The sequence below is a fragment of the Condylura cristata genome, unplaced genomic scaffold (genome assembly GCF_000260355.1).
Source record: "Condylura cristata isolate star-nosed mole 26May11 unplaced genomic scaffold, ConCri1.0 scaffold00032, whole genome shotgun sequence".
In the NCBI taxonomy this organism is placed as follows: Eukaryota; Metazoa; Chordata; class Mammalia; order Eulipotyphla; family Talpidae; genus Condylura; species Condylura cristata.
In genome coordinates, this window is record NW_004567133.1 from 8,542,579 (window position 1) to 8,567,092 (window position 24,514).

The 24,514-nt window shown below is 50.3% G+C and overlaps 1 protein-coding gene across 1 annotated transcript; it reads left to right on the plus strand.

The window, feature by feature from the left end:
* The first annotated feature begins 180 nt into the window (after positions 1-180).
* On the plus strand, positions 181-19,526 carry EARS2 (glutamyl-tRNA synthetase 2, mitochondrial). Its single transcript, XM_004692068.2, has 9 exons — positions 181-341; positions 2,184-2,339; positions 5,037-5,226; positions 7,788-8,260; positions 9,499-9,607; positions 10,490-10,643; positions 10,751-10,881; positions 15,312-15,447; positions 15,915-19,526. Exons 1-9 carry the CDS (start codon positions 203-205, stop codon positions 15,996-15,998), a joined length of 1,572 nt encoding a protein of 523 aa, XP_004692125.1. The 5' UTR covers positions 181-202; the 3' UTR covers positions 15,999-19,526.
* The last annotated feature ends 4,988 nt before the right edge of the window (positions 19,527-24,514 follow it).

The following is a 24,514-nucleotide window of genomic DNA, read 5'->3' on the forward strand; positions in this document are numbered from 1 at the left end:
CCGGAAAATGGTCTGCTCGATGGGTTCCGCCCCCTAGAGGCCCACTGGGACCACAGTCGTGCAGAGGGGGCGTGGGCTTGCAAGCTAGGAGGACTGCGACTTTAAGGGGCGGGGCTGTGCTCGCTGTGGCGAAGGCCGATTGGTTGAGAGCAAGCCCCGGAAGTGATGCACCTGGAAGTGCACGCGTGAGATTCCGCTCCACATGGCGGTGCTCCTGAAGAGATTGCTGCGGGCGGGGAGGCCCCCGGCGGCCTTTGGCCGCTCAGTGGTGCGGCTGGAAGCCAGCCTGGGCACTGATCCCGGGGCTGCGGTGCGAGTGAGGTTCGCCCCCAGCCCCACAGGTAACTTTGGCGGACGTGACGCTGCAGGCTGAGGCCCACCGTCCCGTCCCCGCCCCCGAATGTTCGCGAGCGAATCCCTTCCGGTGGGGTCAGATTGAGTGGGCAGAGCGACCCCATTTTACAGAGGCGACAAGGGTCAGCTGTCGGAAATTGTGCACGTCTCCGGGCCTCTCTTTGTGTTTGCTGTAGTATTCCGTTTCTTTCGGTTTCTTTTCATCTATTCAATAAATGTGACTTGAGTAACAACTGTTGTCTTAGGTCCTGTTTGAGGCGCTGGGATGCAGCGGTCAGGGGGAAATTGGGGGCCCGCTCGCGTGAAGCCTGCACTGTAATGCTGCCACAAACGCGTATACAAATAACTGATTTTAGTCACGTGCTATTCGGGACGTAAAGCTGGATAGGGGGCATTCAGATTAGGTGGGAGGCTCTAGAAGGCCATACGAGAACATTTGAGCTGAGAACCAGATGACAAGGAGCTAACTGTGAAGTCTATAGGAGGAGCTTCCTGGGCAAAGGCACATAGTTGCAGGTACAAAGGTCCTGTGGTTAATACTGTTGGCGTTGAGAACAGGGAGAGGCATGGGCCCCGTCCACCCTAGGAGCGACCTTGTAAGGGCCACCCCACCCGTTACCACAATTCCTTGGTCACCAAACGTGTCTCCAAACCACTCGTTCTGCCTCTAAGTCTAGGTTTATGGCAAGATCTCACTGCAAAGAGTAAGGGCTTTCTTGACAGGACGTATAATGTCCAGCAGTGCCTCTCAATCCATTGTGCAAGGGCTGCCATTTAATATACATTCAATAGTGGGTCAATATGGTTACAGAAATCAATGTAAATAAGTTACTAGAAAAAGGAGACTCAAGGGCATACAAAATAAAGCCGTGTTTTGTTCTATTAGCATCAACAGATTTAAAATTCTTTTATCAAGTTGCTCTCAGTTTCTAAACAGTTATGCTTAATGTCTGTGCTTGCTTGGTTTTGAACTGGAGACAGCACTAGTCTGCACCCCAGTTGAAGGACCACTTACGAAAAGTTGGGGACCACTGGTTTATGGTGGCCTTGCAATAACTAACTGAAATTTGCATTTGCAATCAGTGTTGAACTGTAGTCTGCCTGCCACCCTAAGAGCTTCTTGTCCCTGCTGCCTCCTGTAGACAAGCAGATGAGCTCAATGCTGAAATAGGGCTGTGGGCTGAACCAAAGAAGGAAAGATGAGAGGAAAATGGTGGCCCTGAAAAAAATCGATCATTTCAAGTTTTCAAGTGGGACTGATAAAGAAGTAAAATGTTAAGATTTTAACTTCAAATGAAGAGGAATACAGGACAGTCATATAATACTTTTGGTTAGTGTCTAAAGCCAAAACTTAAGGTAGAAAACTCAAGTAGACAAGATTCAAAATGTATAATGTGGGTAGCAACATACTGTGCATAGAGAAAATATGTGAAATGTAATTTTACAATTGAATTTTTTTTGGCCAGCCACATCATTGAATTTGTGTAAATTAAGCACAGGTGATGTGACTTCAATGCATAATCCTCTTATGTCTCTTTTGGGTGAAAGTTGGCCTTGAGGCAAATATCAAAATAGAGTGGCAGGTGCAGTTGGGGAGAGTTGGAACCTCCAGTAGAATGATGTAGGTAGTCTTCCACTTCCAGGGTAAGGGACTCATGAGTGGCCACCCCAGTCCTGTGTGTCTGGGTTCGAGCTCTTGATGGGCCCGAGGTCACAGCGTGCTAGGCTTTGACCTTCACGGGAACACTCTAGCACAAGAAGAGTTGCCTAGCGGCTCAGGTGAGGCTCATCGGCCATGGTCTTCTCTGAGCTGCTCTTTCTTCTGCCAGGCTTCTTGCATCTGGGCGGCCTCCGGACTGCCTTATACAACTACATCTTTGCCAAGAAACATGGAGGAAGCTTCATCCTGAGGCTGGAGGACACGGACCAGACCCGCCTTGTGCCTGGGGCTGCGGAGAACATCGAGGACATGCTGGAGTGGGCAGGTGAGGTGGGCGGGGAACAACCCTTTTCCAAGGGAGGGGCAGGGAGGTCAAAGTCTAGGGCTTCTCTTGGAGAAGGCTCCTGGAAATATGGGGCCACTTGTGCTAGTAGGGGTGGCTGGTTCCACCGGAAGAGATGCTGAAGCTCTCTGTGCTGGGACTCTGAGGCTGTTCCGAGATTGCTGTTCTTATGTCAGAAACTCAAGTCATTATCTCAGCCTCAGTACTGGGAGCTGATAGTAAACAGCAGCCAAGTGTACCCGGGAACTGGATGCCACAGGCCTGTGGGAGCAGGAGAAAGTGCCAGCTGCTTGTTTCCAGGTGGAATGCTGGCCAGATCATCGGATTCCCAGGAGGAGCCAGAACTCCAGGGTTTTTGCTTTGTTTTATTTCATGAATATGGCCTATTGTTAAGTCTGACCTTGGATTTTTTTTTTCTTTAACCATATTGCATAAGCCAAACAAAACTCATGTGGCCTCTGAAGTCAGTCTTCTTGCGGAAAGTTTAATCTGAGGACAGCTGAGCTCGGGGAGAACAAAGTGTGTTTGTGTTCCCTGGGTCAGTAGTTGCCCACCTGCCAGGACAGGTATGACTAGTTAAGCTTCCCAGGTGCAATAGCCAAAATATCAAGATGGCTCTGAGACTCCTGGTAAATGATTAACTGGCCTCTGGGTTTTTAAAGATAGAAAGTGATTTCACCTGTCTTCTGCTGAAGACGCTTTAGCAGGTCTCAGGACTTCATTCAGCAGTATCACTAACGGTAACCCAAGTTGCCAGCCTTGAACAGACCTGTGGGAAGAGGGAACAGTTTCATGCAGTCACTATAGTCTGCGGTGACAAGTGCCATGGAGCAGCAGGGCCAGATTAGGGAACCAGTGTGGGGGTGCATGGATTTCTGAGTAGGCAACCTTAGAGAAGACTTGAAGTGAGGACCCAGCCACATGGCTGCTAGGGGCTTGGTGCTAAAAGCAGATGCAATGGTCCTGTGGAAGAAATGTGCTGGGTCGATTAGAGGAGCAGCTGGATGGCCTAAGCACAGTAGTGGCCAAGATGGGGGTGACTGGCTGACAGGAGCCGGTCCTGCTGTGCCCTGCAGGCTCGGGGGAGAGCATCCATTTCATGAGCACCTGCTTGTCAGGCGCCAGGGATAGGTGACGAACAAGACTTCCTGGTGGGCCACTCTTGTGGAGCTCCAGTGTAAACCATTTGTGTGGTGGGCCTGTGGCGCCTCAGCAGAGCTCTCCTGCCCCAGCGTGTTGGGGATGCAGAGGTCCTGTATCGAGGTGCTGCTCGTGGCAGACTTCTGGAACTCCTGGAGTCATGCCTGCTCAGGTGTAATTCATATAGTGTGGAGTCCACCAACTCAAAGTGGACAGTGTAGTGTGATTTCTTGTACATACTGGGTCGTGCAGCTGTCAACCATGTTGAATTCCAGAACATTCCCATCACTCCAAAATGAATCCCGAACTCATAGCAGCGACTCCCTACCCTCCAGCTCTCGCCCATCACTCCGCTGCTTTCTGATTTGCCCATTCTGGACATTTCATATGAATGTGCTGTGTGGCCTTTTATGGCTGGTTTTTATGTGGTGTAAGGTTCACCTATGGTGTTGCATGTATTACGGCTTAGTTCCTTTTAACAAACAGTATCCATTATATGGAAACACCATGTTTTATTCCACTGTATGGAAATTACCACATGTATTCATTCGTGATGGAGGAATATGTGGATTATTTCAACTTTTTGGTTGTGAATGACAAAAGGGAAGCAGAAGCTCTGAAAGGTGACTGGCCCAAGATTTTGTTGCTGGCCCGTGTGTGTGAATTCAGGCATGTCTCTGGTGAAGCAGGGCTAACCATACCCTTAACTTCCAAAGTCATTTGAAAGCTGTTGGAGGGCAGAAGGGCCAGCGTTCAGTTCCCCTGTGTCCCTTCGTCTGGAAGCCATTAGAGTTGAATCTGTCCTTTGTGTCTGGAGGAAGCTGGGTCTTGGGTTGGGGTTGGCAAACAGATTATATCAGCTCTAACAGCTTGCATGCAGCTGTTCTGCATGTCAGCTGTTGGGCCGTTGGCTCAAGCACTCTGGAAGCATGGATGGATTCGGTTCCCACAGTCACTCTGCATAGCAGACCTTTGGCTCCACTTTTCAGAGCAGGAAACCAAGCCCCAGAAAGGCTGAGGAACATTGAGGCTGTACAGTGACCGGTCAGGCACTGGCCTTCTAACTCTCGCAGGACTCCTTATCCTTGGCCAAGGCACAGAGCAGAGCCTCTCTCTGCCTCAGCTCCTTACTGACAGGTGGAGACGCTACTCCTGCTCAACAGCTGCCAGGTGGGAGTGCTTCTCCAGCTTCCTGAGATCCTGGCAGGTCCCTACATTCTGGGGCTCACACATCCTCAGTCAGCTGAGGCCTGGGCTAGTTCCTCTCTCCCCAGGGGAAGGGTGGATGGAGAGGACGTGCAGCTGAGCATGTGGACTGTGGTGCCAGTACAATCTGAACGACTCCTTACCCACCACGCATGCATCCTGGCATGCCTCCTGTGCTTTATCTCCTCACCTATAAAAGGGAAACTCACATCGTGGGCTGCTGCAAGAATTAAAAGCTTTGCTGTATATGCAAATCGTTTAGACTGGTGCTGGACTGAACGCTGTGTACGTCCTACTATTATTTGGTGACTGTTTTCTCTGCCTGTGTTCCAGGCATCCCCCCGGATGAGAGCCCCCGCCGAGGAGGTCCAGCTGGGCCCTACCAGCAGTCTCAGCGACTTGAGCTCTATGCCCAGGCCGCTGAAGCTCTGCTGAAGACTGGAGCAGCATACCCCTGTTTCTGTTCACCACAGCGGCTGGAACTCCTGAAGAAGGAGGCCCTGAGGAACCGCCAGACACCCCGGTAAGAAGCCAGTGGCTGTGTCCCAGGCGCCACCCCAGAGTTCGGTGTATTCATTAGCTGTTGCTATATAACAGATTGCCCCAAAACTATCTTCTTGTCTCACAGTTTCTGTGGCTGAGGAGTCTGAACACAGCTCAGCTGGGCACTTTCTCTTGGGGCATCTCTCAAAGCTGCTTGCCTCAGAGTGTGCAAGAGAGAACATGCTAGAAGCTAGAGTGTATTTGTAACTTAGGTGTGGAAGTGACTTCTCATCATTTTTGTTGTGCTTTGTTGGAAGGAAGTCACTTGGTCCTGCCCACACGTAAGGGGAAGGGACACACAGGCAGAAACACTAGAAGTGGGACCACTGGGGCCATGTCAGAGCTGCCTCCCACATTGGGTGCCAGGCAGTAAAGATAGTAGTTGTATATATTTTCTCATGCTCCATATTTAGAAGATCCAAAGAGCTAAATACACGAAAATCTCTGTCCTAACTCTGACCTCAGTTCCCCTCTGCAGAGACAACTGGTGTTAGAATTTTCTTACCTCCTCCAGAGACATTCAGTGCCTCTGTGATAAACACACGTTACCCTCCTCCCCCTCGCAGATGGCAACACAAAATGTACAGTTTGTTCTTGCCTATGTCTGAGGCCCCCTCTGCCACAGTCCCTCCTGCTCGTAGGCTTGCATAGCGCTCCACTGTGTGGCTCTGCCATTGTCACCTTAGGTAGCAAATTATCAAAGAGTCTTGAAGTCATTTCCAGTCTTTCATTATTAGAACAGAGACTTGGGCCTCCCTGGTGGCACAGGGAACACAGTCTCAGTGCTGTCAAGCAATCGCCAGCCACTGTGGCCTGAGTTCAGTCCCCGGCCAGGCTGCTGACCCACGTGGCACGGCACCTCGGTTCTTGTATGCATAAATAAAAGTAAATCTTTAAAAAACAGATCTGTCAGCGATGACACAGTGGGCACTGTTCTGCGCATGTGCAGTTCCCTGGTTGATGTACCTCCTCGGCAGGGTTGGTTTGTAGATGCTGCCTCGTGGCCCTTGCTGACTCAGCTCACATCAGCGGTAGCATTATCCGTTCAATTCTAGTCTCAATGTATTCTTTGGACAAGGGATCTGATATTTGTACAAGGTCATGACCTTCACTGAAGCTTTGCCTTATTAGGAACGTCGCACTTGACCCATGGCAGTTTCTTTATTACAGCCAAGATGAATCGTGGCCTCCGTGCAGCCACTGACTGGTGGGACACATAGCTCCCTGTCAAGGACACACTCCAGGCATGGTCTTTGTGATTCGGCCAGGGTATATTTTTTTCCATAAATATTTTATTGTAATAATAAACAATTATATTATTTTTTAAAATTTATGCTTTGTAAAAAGCATATCTGTTTAATCTGAAATTACCAGTTTTATATACCTTATTTACCTTTGACTGCTAGTGTGTGAATCTCTTCACTGCAGTTGTCTTAAATATAAACCAAAGTGGCTCAATACAGCTATAGAGAATTTAGATTCATGTGTAAGGGTCATGGGTGAATCTTTCAGTTTGTTTGAAATTTTCAAAAGTTGTTTTCAATAATTCCTTCTGTTTCTGCTCTTTGTTTATAGTAGTTGGTTTTAAGCACAGCGTAGCATCTTGAAATCCATGATTTAAATCTAGTACCTTCTTGAAATCATCAGAATTTCCCTTCCATCCAGCATCAACCCTTTGTTGTAACATGGAACTGCAGACTGGACTGGACGCTGTGCAGAGGGTGGCCACGGCCTTTCAAAGTGGCCCCTGCGGTGGCCACATCCCAGCGTTGGCCCCCAGAGCTGCTCCCACAGAGGCTGTGCTGTGCGGGTGCACTGTGAATAAGCAGAGAGCTGCGCCTCCACATTCTCATCAGTGGGGGAGAGGTGGATCCTGAGAAGCTGCACCCCACAGACTCCCGAGTGAGGCTGAGGCCAGGCATCCACAGCCACATGTGAGAGGCTGGCGTCTAAAGCACACAGACATTTGTCACCTTCCCCAATTGGAAGTGGGGACACCAGGACAACAATGACAGCTTGCAGATGTGGGGGCTCTGTTGTGTCTCCTCTGTCCCTCTCTTGCATCCCCCCACAAGTTGAAAGTGGTCTAGTAGCTCCAAGCATTCTCTCCTCGGACAGCAGGGGAAGGTAGGAAGTTTAAGAAAGGATTTTCCTCCTGTGTTCTCTTCCTCTTGCTTAGAGACTCTTCCAGAACTTAACCCTCTCCTCCTCCCCCAGGACACTTCTGAGTTTTGGTGACAAGAATGGGCTTATTTATCTGGACTGCTCTCTGGCGTGCGGGCGTGGGGTTGCGTGACATCCCGCCCCTCAGACTGGGGTTCCCCGCTCGCAAGGGCTACGAGCACAGCCTGGTGGGGCAACAGACGGCGGCGTCCCCTGCGTTATGTTCTCTCACTTGGTTTTCCACATAACAATCTCCTTAGCATGGCCTTGGAGGCCAGGAGATAATTGAAAGAGGAAACTGCTGAGGTCATACAGGCCTCAGAGGCAGAGGACTGATGCCTGTACTCTCAGCTGCTCTTCTGCTCTGCTTCCCTTCAGGTACGACAATCGGTGCCGGAACCTAAGCCAGGGGCAGGTGGCCCAGAAGCTGGCCAAGGAGCCCAAGCCTGCCATCCGTTTCCGCCTGGAGGAGGAGGCACCGGCCTTCCAGGACCTGGTGTATGGCTGGAGTCGGCATGAAGTGGCCAGCGTGGAGGGGGACCCTGTCATCCTGAAGAGCGATGGCTTCCCCACCTACCACCTGGCCTGCGTGGTGGACGACCACCACATGGGCATCAGCCATGTGCTGCGAGGCTCCGAGTGGCTGGTCTCCACTTCCAAGCACCTGCTTCTCTACCAGGCCCTGGGCTGGCCGCCACCTCGCTTTGCCCACCTGCCGCTGCTCCTCAACCGGGATGGCAGCAAACTGTCCAAGAGGCAAGGGGACATTTTCCTGGAGCACTTTGCAGCTGCCGGCTTCCTGCCCGATGCCTTGCTCGACATCATCACCAACTGCGGCTCAGGCTTTGCAGGTACCCACTCAGCTGTGGGCACGGTGGGCCCACAGCAGGCCTCCAGGCCACCTACCAGCTGCATGTTCTTGGACACGTTCCATCCTCTATCCTGCAGCAGTCCATTGAGCCGGACACTGTAAGTGCTAAAGCTACGACAGTGAGCAGGATGGACATCCTCCCGGCCTTGAGCAGCTCATGGGCTCTCAGCCGCCTCATCTGTGAAGTGGGTCTAAGTGTCTACTCCTAGGCTGGAGTTAGGAGTCACTGAGCTCAGCACAGCACGGTTATGTGCTATACTAGCAAACCAATGATGGAGCCCGTGGCCATCAGTTATATTACTACTGCTGGTACACGAAGGTACTCTTGGAGTATGCTTAGTCTTACCAGCACTCTAGTTTATCCCAAGCTGAGCCCTTCTCTTAGGCCCAAGACTTAGAGCCAGATATTAAAGCAGGACCAAGTAGGATGGCCTTTTGTAGAAAGGATTTCTGAAAGCGTGGCAAGAATAGTCTGCGTACTGTTACTTTGTCGATATGTCACATAGTCCTTAAACTGTTCTTAAGAAACAAAAATACCCAGCAGCTCTTATCCTGAGACTTCCCGCCTGCGACTATGCAGGCATCTCTTTTCACAAACCTGTCCTTTCAGAGACAACTGTCCTTTTTTTATAATAAACCTGCCCTTTTGGATATAAAAAAATATATATCCTTAAGAGCTAGATAGCAATTAGGCCTACTATTTATGAGGCCTGTGAGGCTCAGAGAGGTTGAGTAACTTGCCTGAGCCACACAGCGAAGAAGGACATGCAGAGCTCACCTTAGGCCTGTGCCTGGCCGTGATGTATACTGCTGGGGACAGAACTGGTGCTCATGGGAAGCCCAGCTTGCTTGTCTCTGGCTTTGGAGTTACCCAGGCAGCCAGTAAAACATACTGGTGCTCAGGCTCCATTCAAAACCAGTCAACAGCAGAATCCTGGGACACAGCTAGAGAGCAAGTGTGCTGTTTCCGAGCTCACCTCTGTGAGAGATCAGTGCTCGAGCCTCGGGGTCTCCATGCATACTTTGCCTAGTGACAGACAGACCCCTTTCTGCAAAGGCAAGCATCTCTAGATCCTGGATATATAAAATGGCTGGAAGTTGAATCCCTTTGGCCAAAGTGGAATGGGAGGCCCGGGGCATGCTCAGCCAGCCTCCCAGTGTCTGGAAGCAGAAGCAGGCAGACAGGTGGTTGAGTGCCTGAGCTTTGCTCCCTTGCAGATAACCAGATGGGCAGGACCTTGCCGGAGCTGATATCACAGTTTGACCTGTCCCGGATTACCTGCCACTCAGCCCTGCTGGATCTGGAGAAGCTCCCAGAATTCAACCGGTGAGTGGAGACCTGAACAGCCCCTGGTAGGAAGGGCTCTCTTGCTGCTGAACAGTCCCCTTGACAGAGGGTATGTGGGCCCTCAGTCACATACCTGACTTTGGGCTCAGGTGTCTAAACACTGTGTGCCCGCAAGTGAGTCATCTGGCCCTTTCATCTTCTCTAAAACAGGGCCATAACAGTACCAGCCTTGTTTAATTGATGTCAGAGTTCATTTAGTTAGATGTTGCGTCAAAGTATCTTGCACAGTGCCTGGCACACAGGTAGTGCCCGCTGTGTGGTAGGTATTGTTTCCATCCTTTCCATTCCTAAACCAACTTCTATTAACATCCGTGGCCTTACGAGGGACACCTTTATTTCACAATCACCCCATCACCACCCAGAAAGAGCACCGCCTCTCCCATCATCCCAGGTGTTTCAAGTCCTTAATCTCTGTGAAACCTTCCAATGCAGTGACGCCTCAGATCGTCGTTGATGTGTCTCATCTGAGGATGTAACAGTAAAGGCAGCTGACAGCTTGTTCTTAGGGGGTGAGGGACTCTTGATGCTTCTCTTGAATGCTGGTCTGGCTGCCTTCCTTGCTTGAGCCCAGGGAATTCACATCCCCTGGCTTCTTTGCAGTCAGATCTAAGTTCCCCTGAGAAGCCAGAAACTGCTTATTCCTCTAGTTTAAAATACCAGCTACGTATTTACAAACCCTGCATGTTTCCAGGCTGCCCTTTCCTTCTAGAAGTGTAAGGAAAATTCTGCTTGTGGGCCTGCGGAGGGATGTCCCTATTAATGTGTCCTTCTGCAAAGCCTTTTCCACCCCCACCTCCCGGGGAGAGAGAGCTCGGGAGGTGTGGAGGTGCCTGAAGCAGGAGGCTCCCTTGGTTTCTACAGACTGCACCTCCGGCGGCTAGTGAGCAGTGAGACACAGCGACGCCGGCTGGTGGGGAGGCTGCAGGCCCTCGTGGAGGAGGCATTTGGGAGCCAGCTGCGGGACAGGAGCGTCCTGGACCCCGCCTACGTGGAGAGGATCATTCTGCTGAGACAGGTGTGGGGGCTGGGAGCCCCGGGACATACAAGGTGGCACGGCTCCTGCCCCTTGTGACGTCTCAGAGCCCTGTCCGCAGACCACTCAGTACCTGCCTTTTCCCCCAGGGTCACATCTGCCACCTGAAGGATTTGGTCTCCCCGATGCACGCCTACCTGTGGATGCGCCCCGCTGTGGGCCGAGCGCAGCTGGACACCATCTTGGAGAAGGTGGATGAGGTCGCCACACGCGTGCTGCGGTGAGTCCCCGTAGCCGGCTCAGGCGTCTGTGCCCTCCTCCCCTCACCCCCCCAGGCGCCTGACGCAGGGCGGCTTGTTGGGCTAGTGAAGAGGCGCCTGGTGCGAACACGGCTCTGGCTCTGTTGGGTAGGAGGACTTGTGCAGAGGCACCTGGGCCTCTTGGTTCAGGCGCAGGAGCAACCTGGCTCCCGCCCAGAGCCGCCACTTACTCACCTACCCAGGTGGCTTCACTCTGGCCAGATTATCGCCCCTCTTTGAGGGCCGTTTCTTCATCTCTGAGGTGGAAATGATACTAGTTCTTGGTGATACAGTGACTCAGGACTCTTCCAGTGGCAAGGACGGGAAGCCCAGGATGACTAGCATGTAACTGCAAAGGCTGTGGACGGGCTGATGAGAGGCCCAGCCTCATGCAGGACCAAAGATTGGTCACTGAGACCTGCTTCTTCCTCAGTTCCCTTGACCTTTTGCTCTCCACCCCTCCACGCTGGCCACTCTGCAGAGGCCCTCTATGAGGTGCATGGGGTGGGGTTCTCTCACAGACACAAGCTCACCCATAGGGAAGTTAGTTCCCTTTGATAGAGTCAGGAGCCGGCAGTCTAAGGCTGAACAGCTCTTCTCCACATCCCCAGGGACCAGCCATCCCTGAGTTTTGCTCTTGTCCAAGGTGGCTCATGGGCAATCCGTGATCGAGTCAGAGGAGAAAGGCAGAAACGGGGAAGGGACAGGACATCCCAACTTCAGGGTTCCACAGTAACGTCCACCCATGCCTCTAGGCTAGAATGCCTATCTTTGGGCTACACCAACCTGCAGGGCAATCTGGTAAATGTTTTTTAACTTGGCAGCTATGTGTTCAGCTAAAGGTCTTGTTACTTCATACAGAAGAGAGAAGGACCCCAAGGAATCATTAGCAGCTGCCCTCACGGCCTCAGGTCTCCACCGTACTGGGAAGACAGCTGCGTGGCTCCGCACTGCAAAACCTCAGTTCCGGCTCTAGCCACGTCTTGGGGTTAAAGCGAAGGGACTTGTTCGGCCTGGGGAATGTGCTGTGCTGCTCGGCTGAGGCCCGAGCGGACCCTTCCCCAGAACACAGAAACCGGTAATCTCTCAGAGAGACCTGGGGCACTGATAACCAGAAAAAGAGGGATGGACGCCCGACAGCAAACCCCACAACTGTCCATTTTACTTGCCTTCACTTGGTTGTGAAGGTCAAATTAGACAAGAACAAACACATGTGCTCAGCTGACACACAGCCTGCAGTGTGCTGTGTTCTGTGTCACCCACTTCCGTATGGCTGGGTTTGTGCGGGTGTGCGTGCGCTTATAGCATAGCAGCCCCTGCAGTAAGTACTGTCGTCCCATTTTACACATGAGAAACCTGAGGCAAGGGGAAGCTACGTGAGTGTCTAAGTAATACAGTGTGTAAGGTGGTGGAGGGAGGATTGAAACTCTGATCATACCCCCTGTTGCTTTTACCTGGGGCGAGGTGCCTCACAGCGCCTGGTAGGTAGCTGGAAACCGTCAGTGTTGTGCTGTCATACCCGCTTTGAAGAGACAAGGATGTAAACACATGGCAGAACATAACAGTGCCACAGGGTCCAGTAGCAAGAGTAGGCCTTCCCTCACCCTCAGCCCAACAGACAGGCAGCCACGCTAAGCCGCTGCCTTTGGGGAACGTCTGTGTATTCAAGCACCTGTATGTAGCATTCTGTTTTCAAAAATTTTAAGATTTTAAATGCAGTATTTGATGAGTAATACATTCAAGTCTTTTAAAACTGGGTTAAAAGCTAGATATCATTAAAAAGGTATATTACAGGAGTCCCATTTTTTTTATCCTTGTCCCCTGTTCCAGAGCCCGGTGTATTACTACTATTTTTAATTGTCCTAAGTAATCCTTATTATGCCCCCTTTTCTACAGTGACACTGTTCTGTGCCTTTGGGGGTTTTCTTTTCCCTAAGCAGTTCGCCTTTCCATCTGCTCAGTGTTGAGAACACCTTCATTCTTTTCCATGGCTGCACTGATTCTGTTCCTGTGCACTTACTTGACCACAATTTTCTTATCAGCCAGTGAGGACATTGGATTGCTTCCACACTGCTGTTCACGCAGTGACGCACTATGGATGGGCCTCATTGTGTTACGGAGAGGTTACTGTTAATGATATTCTCTTAATTCAAGACATGCCACATTAGAATAGATAAGGGCTATTCTAATTTCCCAAGACTAAAGTAACCCCTCCTTCCTGCCATGGCATCAGATTTCAGAGGCTCTGGGGTTCCCCCTCAAGTCAGAAAAGCTGGCACTCAAGCTTTCAGAAGCTGCCAGATCTCTAGAAGTCCTTCCTGTGCCTCCACCATGCCCTGGCCGGCTCCCACATGGCCTGAGCCGCTGTGCACCAGCTCTTTGGCAGCCTCTTCCCCGCAGTGACACTGAGGAGAGTGTCTGTTTCCCCCCATGTCAGAGTTTCGTAATGTTGTACGTACAGTAACCATGAGGTCAAGTTCATACTACAGTAAGAACAATCTTTTTTTTTTATCTCAAATTCAGGCCCAGTTGCCCAGGTATGACAGTTAGTAGGGAGCTCCACGCTAAAAGGCTGTTTCTCCAGATTCCTTACGAGCTAGTTCCCTGAGCCGTGAGTGCCCGCTCAGCTGCCTGCAGGAGGCCACTGTCTGGATGGAGCAGGTGGTGTCAGAGTTGGCACCAGGGGTGGTCTGTACCACTGAGCTCTCCTGCCGCAGCCCCTCTCCACTGTGGAGTCTCAGGAGCGCCCGAGGGGAGCCAGCAGGTGCCCTGGAACTGACTGGCCTCGCCCTGCTCACTCAGAATCAGGCCTGAGGGACAGTTTTGCAAACCCTGCTGTAACTGCTGGGAATTTCTCTTGATACTCAAGCTTGCCTTTGGGAGAGGACCTCAACTGGACTGTCAGGAGATAGGAGGGCGGTTGTGGGCCCATTGGAGTTTTTCTTTTTCTTTTTTCTTTTGTATTTTAAAAGGACAGATTTGTTAGGAAAAGGAGAATAGAAGCACCTGCATCATCACAGGAGGGCAGGAGAGCTCTGGCTCGTTGGGTTTTAAATCCTTACATGCTTTCAGTTTGGGGCGGAGAACAGTTGCCGCAGTGGGTGGCAGGGCTTGAGCTCCTGCTTACTGCTACCTGTGCGACCCACTGTCTCTGCTGTGTTGCAGATCATTCCCCAGAGGGTGTAAGCTGTCTGGCCCAGGTCTAATCTAATCCTACATTTCTTGGTAGACTCTAAGCATTTTTTTTTTAAGATTTATTTATTTATGCCTACAGAACTGGGGTACAGGCCAGAGGTGCTAGCATGGTGAGAGGCTTCACCAGAGACAGAGTGGGGAGCAGGACAGGCAGATGGACAAAGTACACTGCTGAGGGGGGCAGCGAGTGGGTCAGGAGAGGTCTGCTGTGCCATGTGAGTCAGCTTCTGGCAGGGACCTGAGGCAGGTTGAAGCAGCTGCTGCTAACTTCTTGTGCTGTGCTTTAACCCGTTGTGCCACCAGGGAGAGCCCAACTCTAAGCTTTTTTTTAGGCTGAAAGTTTTGTTTTGTTTTCAGTAACCATGGAGCTGAGCCACTGCAGGAGTGAAGCAGCAGTACTCAGAGGAGCTGGGTCTCATTGCCAGCGTCCTGACCCCCAGCTCTTCACTCAGCGTCAGCACCTTTACGCAACATCTTTACCTGAAGATGATGTGGTCACAGCCGATGTGGTTTTCTAAGTCGGCAAAGAATAGTTTGATGGTTCAGTTAGCTCTTTGAGGAGCTTCATGGTGCTTGAGATATGCAGACAAGTAGCATGTGACCTCATGTTGGGGTTCAGACAATGGGGTTCAGTGTTTGTGCTTCTTGGGTCCCTCTGAGAAAGAATTCAGCAGATGTTCCTGTTCATCAACACATGGCAAATTTACTAAGGAAAAGAGAAAAAAATATCAGTGTCGCTACAGGCCAACAGGAGAGCTGCGGTCTCTGAGCACTTGATTAAATATTAATTTAACTTTTTATTGAAATACCAGATCTAACACTTTTGAGTACTTAGCAGTGTTCAGGCAACATACTTGTGGCTTTACAAGTTTTGACTTAGCCCTCCTTTGCCTCATGAGAGGCAGGCACTGTAATTATCCCCGCTTTACGGGTGAGAAACCTGGGGCATAGAGATCACGGGACAGGGAGGCAACAGTCAGGGAACCCTTGTTCTGGCGCCTCTTGGTTTCCCTGTGTTATGCCCTCTTGGATTCTCTGGTCAATGGTCCCTTGGTTGTTCTTTTGGCCCCAACTTAGTGGGGGTGGGGGTCATTGATCTGCCCCCACACATAGGTCGTGCACTTCCATTGCAGCTGACTGATAACCCTCAGCGGCTCTTCCTCCCACCCACTCGCCCTTGGCCAGTGCTGGCCCCTCACAGACTGGCCTCTTCTAGGCTCTTCGAAGGACCCAGTACAAGCTTAACTCAGGAGGTGCTGAATGGAGAACTGAGGAAGCTGTCAGAAGGTCTGGAAGGCACCAAACACAGTAACGTGATGAAGCTCCTCCGAGTAGCCCTGAGTGGACAGCTGGTGAGTGGCGGCCAGGCCCCTTCCAGCCATTCCTGTCCTGTGCATGTGCTCAGGGCAGCTTAGGGGATACTGAGATGCATGGTACCGGTCACATCCGTCCTTCAGTTACTCAAGGGGCAGCATTTACTCCCCACTCTCTACCTGATGCCAGGCTCCTTTACCTGCTGTCCTCATTTGAAAATGACATAGTCATCATCTACATGCAAGCATGTGGATACAGCTGTGAATGAAAAGTATACCCCCCTGCCTCTCAAGGGGCTGCTGGTGGTTTGGGGGTAGCAGATGTCTCAGTCTGAGGGAAAGAGGCATCCAGGGCCCACTCTACAGCCACAAAATAAGACAATACGCAAACCCAGCTACTGGGGAGACAGGCCATAGTGCGGGGCCAGCCTGGGCCAAGACTTCTATTTGGGGGGGTCTTAGTCCCCTGGGCAGTGGTTGGCAATAATTTCTTCTCCTGCTCCTAGCAAGGACCGCCAGTAGCTGAGATGATGGTGTCCTTGGGCCCAAAGGAAGTGCGGGAACGCATCCAGAAGGTGCTTTCCAGCTAGAGAGAGGCGCGTTCTGGGGGAGATGTCCCAGGAACCTGGACGCATGCAGCTGCCTGCAGAGAGGAGGAGCAGGAGACCTGAGCCTGTCAGGACACTTGAGGAGGGAAGCAAGAGTGGAAACAGACTTTGTGCCCATGAGCACAGCACGGCTCCACCACAGACCCGTCCTCGTGGGTTGGCCAAGGAGGTGCAGCCCCCCTCAGCTCCTTGACTCTGGAAGGGAGCTTCATGTCCGGTGACACAGCACACAGCAGAGGTTAGAAACCGGAGGACTTGTGCCCTGGTCCACGGGGGCTGCCGTAACAACAGCCCACAGACTGGGGGTGTAAATAGCCCAAAATTTCTCTCTTCACAGTTCTGGGGCTGGAAGTGCAAGCTCAAGGCCTCAGAGGTGGTTTTCCTTGAGGCCTCTCTCCTTGGATGAGATGTCTGCCTTCTGGCCGTGGCCTCACCTGGGCCTTCCTGCTGCCTCTGAGTGTCCTCTGGTAAGGACACCAGCCAGCTTGGCTTAAGCCTCCCTCCCAGCCTCATTTTAACTTAATAACCTCCGCAAAGCTGTAACCAAAATAGGTTACATTCTGAGGTGCTCTTAGGGCTTCGACATAGGAATTTCGAGGAGACAGTTCAGCCCATAACCCAGCAAGAACTGGCTCATGGATCCTGTTTTTGGGGTACAGTTTGGAGTTGGAGCCATGAAAGGCAGGACTGACACAAGCAGGGCTGACATGGGTGCCAGATTGTAAAGGGAGAAGCTGCTCACCTGCCCAAGAGGAACTGCTTTGCACTGATTGTCCTCCGGCAGCCTTTGTCTCCTTCCCCTCAAGCTCGTCTGTTCTCTCTTCCAGTGCTCCAGACTTGGTCCTTGGGCCAGGGACCTTCACCCCACCTGTCTTACCTCCTTCTCCATATCCACATGCTCCTTCCACCCATTACTTGAAAGGCACTCTGCGTATTTCTGAGTGAGGTGGTCTTGGGGTGAATAGCAAGAACTAAAGTCAATAGAGGATGATGACTGAGCCCAAGGCCCCCTGTGGGCCACTAAACTGACCCCCAACCCCCATGTGGCAACAGGATTCCAAGACAGCTCCCAGACACAGCGAATGGGGCACACGGCTCCCACCTAGTGCTGGGGTGCCTTACTCCCAGGAAAGCCAGTGTGCACATCATGAGGACATGCACACAGCGCTGGTGAGGGGTCCCGTGACCAGGAGCTGAGCCCTCCTGCCAACAGCCTGGGGAGCTCATCCTGACTGCGATGCTCAGGGAAGATCTTGAGCCAGAGCCACTCTCAGCCTGAGCCACACTCAGATTATGAGAATAAATGTTTGCTTATTATTTAGAGCTCTTGGTTTGGAGATAAATTGTTGCGCAATTAAAAACAAATACATTTACCTTGTCTGGGGGAGCGTGGAGAGGTTTGCTGAGCCACTTGGAGACTTTTGCGCGAAAGGGTAGGTAAAGTTCTCTGGCTGCAAGCCATAGAAACCAGCTCTGCCTAGCTTAGGTTTATCGGGAACTCTCACTTCATGGGGAGTTTCTTTATGAAAGTCGATACTCTGTGGAAAAGCCAAAACCAGGTCTTGGAAAAGACAGGAGCCAGAGAAGCGCACCTGCATTCTTCAGTATGGACAGCCTTGGAAAAGTATTCCAAGCAAAGAGGTGAAAAGAGAACTACACAACCTCTGACGGGGTCAGAGCTGAGGGTAGTTGGGGGAGCGGTAGAAGAAGCAGTCGAGAAATCCGACGGCCCGGTTCAGGGGGTCAGGTGCCATCTGATGCCAGTCACCAACTCCAGATTCAAGCCAGCTTAAGGAAGAGTTCGTGTCCTTCAAAACAGGAAGTGCAAGGTGGGCACCAGGCTTGGTTAATTAAGTGTGCAGTGACATCAGTGTGGCTGCTGGGTCTTTCCATCTCTGCTCTACTGACTCCACCATCGGCAACAGCGTGGAGTGGCCCCCTTCTGGTCACAGGGCAGCCCTAGCGGTTGGGGGAGCGAGGGGTAGAAGAAGTGGTTGAGAAGCAGTCGGCCTCTGCACACGCCCCTTCTTTGAGGCTCTCCCCCAAGGCGAGCAACTCTTCAAGCGCCCTCCTCCGCCAACTTCCCCCTTCTTGAACACATCAGCCTGTCATTCTGGGGCAGTGGAAGTTCCCCAAGAGCAGTCAGGCCCTGGCCAAGGCAGGGCCAGCTCTTCTGAGGGTCTTGATGGGGCCCACAGCGAGCTTTAAAAACCTAACAAAGCAGGGGTTCAGTTAGTGAAAATGAGTTGGGCCTTTTTTTTTTCCCCTTTATATTTTAAAGACATTTTATTGGGAAAAAGAAAGATAAGGAGAGGCACCTGCACAGACAGGTGGGCAGGAGAGCTGCTGCTGCTTTGTAAAGGGAAATTGTGGGGGGAAAACACCGTCACAATCATAGTTGGCCTGGAGCTGCCAACTTGGGTCTCTATAAGGTGCAAGGTCGGGAGCCATTGAAATGTTTTAAGTAGGAAGTGACCTGATCAGATTTGTTTTATTTTTTCTGAAAGACCATGCTAGCAGCTACACTGAGAGAGATGAGCAGGGCCAGAAGCAGGGCACCCCTATAGGAGATGACAGGCACAAGGAGGTTTCTTGTCATGGCTGAACCCCATTTCCTGTGTGTAGGCTGACCCCTGCCTGGCCTTCACTTCTCCTGTTCCTGCCTTGAACACACCCTTCTCTCTGTTCTGCCACCTGGGCCTTCTTGAGGTCTTTGGGCAAGTGGGGTTCCTTCTTGCCTCCTTGCTGCTCTGCTTTCTAGATTGCTCTCAGCCACCCCTTCTTTCCCTTTGCCGAATAACTTCTGTCTTAGCCTTCAGATGTCAGCTCCCCTCTCACCTCTGACTTTTCTTCTAGAAAGTCTTTGTCCTTAATCATCAGCTCCTTGTTCTCTTCCACAGCACACAACTGGAATTGTGTGAGTGATTCGTTGTGTGGTGCCAGGTGCAAGGTTGCATGAGAACAGGGACCTTATCTGTCTTGTTTACCACTGTCCACCGCCCCCCTCCCAACCCTGTGCTAAGAATGGGGCCTGTTAACATAGGAAGTGCTCAAGAGATACTAATCAACCCTGTGCTAAGAATGGGGCCTGTTAACATAGGAAGTGCTCAAGAGATACTAATCACAGAACATCTGTGATTAAATCGTGTGGTCAGGACATGCAACCAAGTGTATCCAGGCTGACTGCCACAGTCACTGTGTTCAGTTAAGTTTAGAGAAAAGATGACATGCCTAAAATGGAGTCACCTACGCTAAGCCCCATATCACCAAACTGACTGAATTAGAGCTTCATCTTCTCCAAAAAATAAAGTCTGAAACCAGTCAAGCAGGAACAGCCTGCTCAGACCCCTGCCAGCCCTGAGGAAAGCGACCTTGCCACACCCATCTGCTGTTTGCTAGGACCTCTGTGTTCCCACTTCGCGTCCCTTTGCTGTGTATGGCTCCTCCAACTCCTGTCTGCTAGACTTGAAGCTGCCTGATTTGTGAGTCATTGAATAAAGCCAGTAAGATCTTTAAAACTTGCTCATCTGAATTTTTTTTTTAACATTTTCATTAGTGACACACTTAATACCAATGTTTTTTCAATTCAGAATTCAGCACAAGTTTGACTTGGCACTTGTGCTAATTATGAGCCTTGGGCTCTGCAAACTGGTCCTTTATATCTGGGCAGGATGTTAACTAAGATCACAGCTTTTCTGTCCAGGCTGGAGCCCCCTTACCTCTGTCCTCTAACATCTTCCTCCCAGTCCTGACTCCATGGGCCAATCCAGCCCTGTTGGTGGGCACCTTCTCTACCTAGGGCCAAGCCACTCAATCCTGTCTTCACTCATCTGAAAAACATCTGATGTGTGACCTGTAAGACAAGGTCTCGACGGTGGCTGCTCAGTCCATAGATGTTTGTTTCATTCATTCATTCAGTTTGTTAATCTTTTAAAAAAAAAAGATGAAAAGGTTAACCCCCTTCCTCAAAGAGGTCAGTCACATGGGAGACAGACAACCACTAGTAGAAGTGTGGCTATGGTAGCAGAATGTCAAGCAAAGTGATGCGGGAATACAGATGTCCTGGTCTGGTTAGCCAGACAAGGAAGGCTCTGGCCAGACTGCGGTCATTGCTCCTTACCTTTTTTTCTTTTTTTTAGATTTATTTATGCATACAAGAACAGGTGTAGGCCAGAAGTGCAGGGGGAGGATTCACCGGAGACAGGGGAGCAGAACAGGTGGACCTACTGAAATACACTGCTGAGGGGAGCAACAGGGAGACAGGCGAGGTCTGCTGCACCCTGTGGGTCAGCTTCCCTGGCTGGGGATTGAACTCGTGCTGCAGCATTTGTGGATAGCTTCATAGTCCTGAGAGCCTTAACTCCTTGCGCCACCAGGGAGTCCCAATTGCGCTTTTGATTTCAGATAGTGAATAATTTTTAATGTAACTTTGTCCCATAGAATACTTGACACATACTTGTGCTAAAACATATTTAAAGGTAGGTAAGTATGGGGGAAATTAGTGAAGGTGGTCAAAAGTTACAGACCCCCAGTTAGAAGTTCTGGGGGTTCCTGTAGAGCATGGTGACTATGGTTAATGATACGGTCTTGTGTGTTTGAAAGTTTCTAAGAGTAGGACCCTCCCTGGTGGCACAGTGGGTTAAAAGACAGTACTGTGAATCTAAAGCCACTTCAGCATGAGTTCGATCCCCAGCCCCGGAGGTGACCCACATGGCCCGACAGACCTCTCCTTACCCGCCCGCTGCTTCCCTCAGCAGTGTAGTTCATCAATCTGCCTGTTCTGCTCCCTATTCTGTCTCTGGTGAATCCTCTCACTACCCCTGCACCTCTGGCCTGTACCACAGTTCTGTATGCATAAATACATAAATCTTAAAAAAAAAAAAAACTTTCTAAGAGTAGATCTTAAAACTCATCACAAGGAGAAAAAAATAGCTGATGATGGATAGTCCCTTACTATAATGATCATTTTGTGACATTTACAAATAGTGAGTCAGTTTGTTCTGAAACTGCTTCTAAAGCTATATGTTAGTTTTATCTCAAAAATTATTTGCTATAGGTCTGAAATTGATATTTCATTGGGCTGCCTATATTTTCAGTTGCTAAATAAATACCTCAGCCTTGAGTTAGTTTGACAGACAACAGAGGGAGGACACTGGAGGTTAAGGGAACAGAACTTGCAAAGGTATGCAATGGGAAAAGAAGGAATGGGGATGCAGCCAGTTCCCGCCTGTTACTAGGGAGGCAGTGACTGAGGATTCTGGTTCCACCATATCATTTTGTGCCTATGTTGTGCAAGTGTGTACAACAGTTCACTGTCAATTTGGGCAGAGTCCCAGAGCCCTTGACAGACTTTTAGGCCTTTAATGTTGGATCAGGGAACCAGGTACACAGGCGAGCCAGACAGGGCAAGCAAGAAGGCAGGTGTGGGCCCTGCAGCGGGGCTGGAAGGCAGTTGGCAATCGAGCCTCCCCGCAACCCGCCGACCTTTGCTCTCTTTCCTCTGGCCTCTCTCTGGCATTTTCTTGTTTTACCTCACAGTGTTGCCTCAGCTGTGCCGCCGCTGCCTGTATCCTTCCTCCTTTGGCATGGATATGAGCACCTGCACGGGGCATGCCTGTGCTCTTTGGGCCCAGGTGTCCATAATCAAAGGTGTGTGTGCCCCTTGCCCGTGTCCCTCGGCCCTGGGTGTCAATGCGAACTAGGAGGGCAAGACCTTAGGTGGTGGTCGTAGGGGCTAGCGGTTGGGAGGGCAGAACAAAGCCTAATAACTTCACTTACTCTACAGCCTATTAAGTGTCAGAACTAGGATGAATTAGACATGGCCCCTCCCCATAAAAGCACATGGCCCAGAAAGTGGAGACAGATCAGCAGCTGCACACTCTACATAAAGGAGATAGAAAGGCAGAGGTGACCTTGGACAGGAAGACCTGCCCAAGCACGGAAAAGGGGCCTAGAAAGGTCTCCATTTTGTCTGAATGCAAAGTGTACACACTGACCCTTACACTGAGTTGAACTGCTTTCTTCCCACTCCCTTACCCCAGAAGCTCTCAGCTGTGGTCACTACAGCAGCTGCAGGTCCTGGGGCCTAGTTAGAAAGACAGATTCTTAGGCCTCACTTCAGATCTACTGAAGCAGAGCCTGACTGGACCAGGCCCTGTGCTCTGCACTCTCTGCTGGTTTTCCCTGCTAAGACGACATTTTTGTTATTACTGAGGTGATGTTGGATTACCACACTGTATATTTTTTTTTATTTAAAAAAATTTTTTTTTATTACAAAGTTTATTTTTACATCATTTTGCACATTTTTTTTTTCCATCTCGATTGTAATCCCCACGGGTTTCCCATCACCAAATCACCCCTGTGCCACCATCATAGTCCCGTGCTTTTCCCCCCCTTCCCCCCCACCCCCCGTTTTTGATCCCATTCCCCACTCCACCCCCACAAAATGTCTCTGGTATATGGTTGTTCATTATTTTTGTTATTTTCTCGCCTGGTCCATTATACTCCTGCTATGAGTGACACCATCCTGTATTTTTCTTTCTCTTTCTGGCTTATCTCACTAAGCATGATCTTTTCCAGCTCCATCCAAGTTGCTGCAAAAGACATGTGTTTCTCTTTTTTGGTTGCTGAGTAATATTCCATTGTATATATGTACCACATCTTTCTAATCCAGTCATCTACTTTTGGGCATTTGGGCTGCTTCCATGTTTTTCCATTTGTAAATAAAGCAGCAATAAACATGGGGGTACAAGTATCTTTTTCAATCAGTGTTTTTGTGTCTTTTGGGTAGATACCTAGGAGTGGGATGGCTGGGTCGTAGGGAAGCTCCATGTTTAGCAGTTTGAGGAACCTCCAAACAGTTTTCCATAGTGGTTGTACTAGTTTACATTCCCACCAGCAGTGTAGGAGAGTTCCTTTTTCTCCACATCCTCGCCAACATTTGTTGTTGCTAGTTGTTTGAAGATGTGCCATTCTCACTGGGGTGAGAACCACACTGTATATTTTAAGGGTATATGTTGAAAGCTCATCAAGTATATGTGACCGATGTGTTCAAAAGATGGGGTTCAGTGCTTGGGGTTCTGGGTTGCTCTGACAAGGGTTTCAGCAGACATTCCTGTTCATCAGCACACAGCCAGTTTATTAAAGAAAAGGGGGAAAGCAGAGAAGCCTGCCCAGTCACAGACAGGCAGCCCAAAAGGGCAAGTTCTGCATTTCAGAAGGATGGGTTTCTTGTCTGTAGTGTATCTTCGGAGAAGTCTGATGTCAGCCTGATGGCTTTTCCTTTATAGGCAGAGGAAATACATTTTACATTAAAAAAATTTAAGGGTCCCTCCCTGATGGCACAACGGGTTAAAGCACAGTGCTATGGGGCTCCCCATAGCCACTGCAGCATGAGTTCAACCCCCGGCCAGGGAGGTGACCCACATGGCACAGCTGACCTCTCCTGTCTCACCCGCTGCTCCCCTCAGCAGTGTACTTTGTCAGTCTGCCTGTTCTGCTCCCCACTCTGTCTCTGGGGAGTCCTCTTACCCCCCATACTTGTGCCCTGTACCCCAGTTCTTGTGTGCATAAATCTTAAAAAAAAAAAAACAACTAATGTAGAACCTGGTACTCAGTAGGCAGCTCAGTCCCTTACCATTCCACAGCAGCAGTTTTATCCTAATTCCCATATGGAATGTTTTACAAGCAGCTACATGACAGAAGGCCAGCAAGACACAGATCAGGGGGCCTAAGTTAGCATGGTGGCTTCTTATTGTTTCCACTGCCCATTTGCCCAATCAACAGATTTTTACTGGCACTATTCTAGGTGCTGGGGGAACAGAAGTGTGAAGCCAAAGTCCCTGCTTAGCGGTGTAAGACAGGTAATGGAGTGTAGAGGAACTTGTGCTTCAGTGGCAAATTAGACATTATCTTGCTAGCACACCCTTCCGGTTTCAGCCCCCCTCGTCTCCGATGCGCCCTACAAGCTATGGTGGCTGGACGGATACAGCATTATCTGTGCATATCAGATACATGCTTGTCTGTAGCCATGCAAGTTCGTTCTGTCAGCTGGATGGTCAAACCTTGCTGATGGTATCTATCCCTTTGTACATTCCTTCCAACATTGCTCCGTTGCAATATAAATTTGTCCTTAAAAAAGTTTTTTCTTACATCATTGTTCGTTTTTGTACAGTATTCGGTTTCTCCCTCCATTGTCATCGGATAGTTCCCCCACCACAGTCCCGGTGCCCTCCCCAGCCGTTTTGACCCCTCTCCCTTGTCCTTCCCTGCGGTAGGCTTCAGACCCATGGTCAGCTTGCAACTTCTTTTTCCAACTCTTCTGTTTGGTTTCTTGATTTTTCTGTGAATATTTGTCCGTTTTCGAAATCTCTTGAGTTGATGATAGCATCTGCTTGTTTCTCTCATTGAATTAAAGAACTAAAGAAAATGCGGGAGGAAACGACCCTTTTTAGGGGGAAATTATTCAACAAAACAAGCCAGTAAATACCCATTGAATT

Coding starts and splice junctions, on each gene's coding strand:
- EARS2 (XM_004692068.2), top strand. CDS start 203: ATGGCGGTGCTCCTGAAGAGATTGCTGCGGGCGGGGAGGCCCCCGGCG. Junction 8,261..9,498: donor CTGCGGCTCAGGCTTTGCAG/GTACCCACTCAG, acceptor GCTCCCTTGCAG/ATAACCAGATGGGCAGGACC. Junction 15,448..15,914: donor TAGCCCTGAGTGGACAGCTG/GTGAGTGGCGGC, acceptor TCCTGCTCCTAG/CAAGGACCGCCAGTAGCTGA.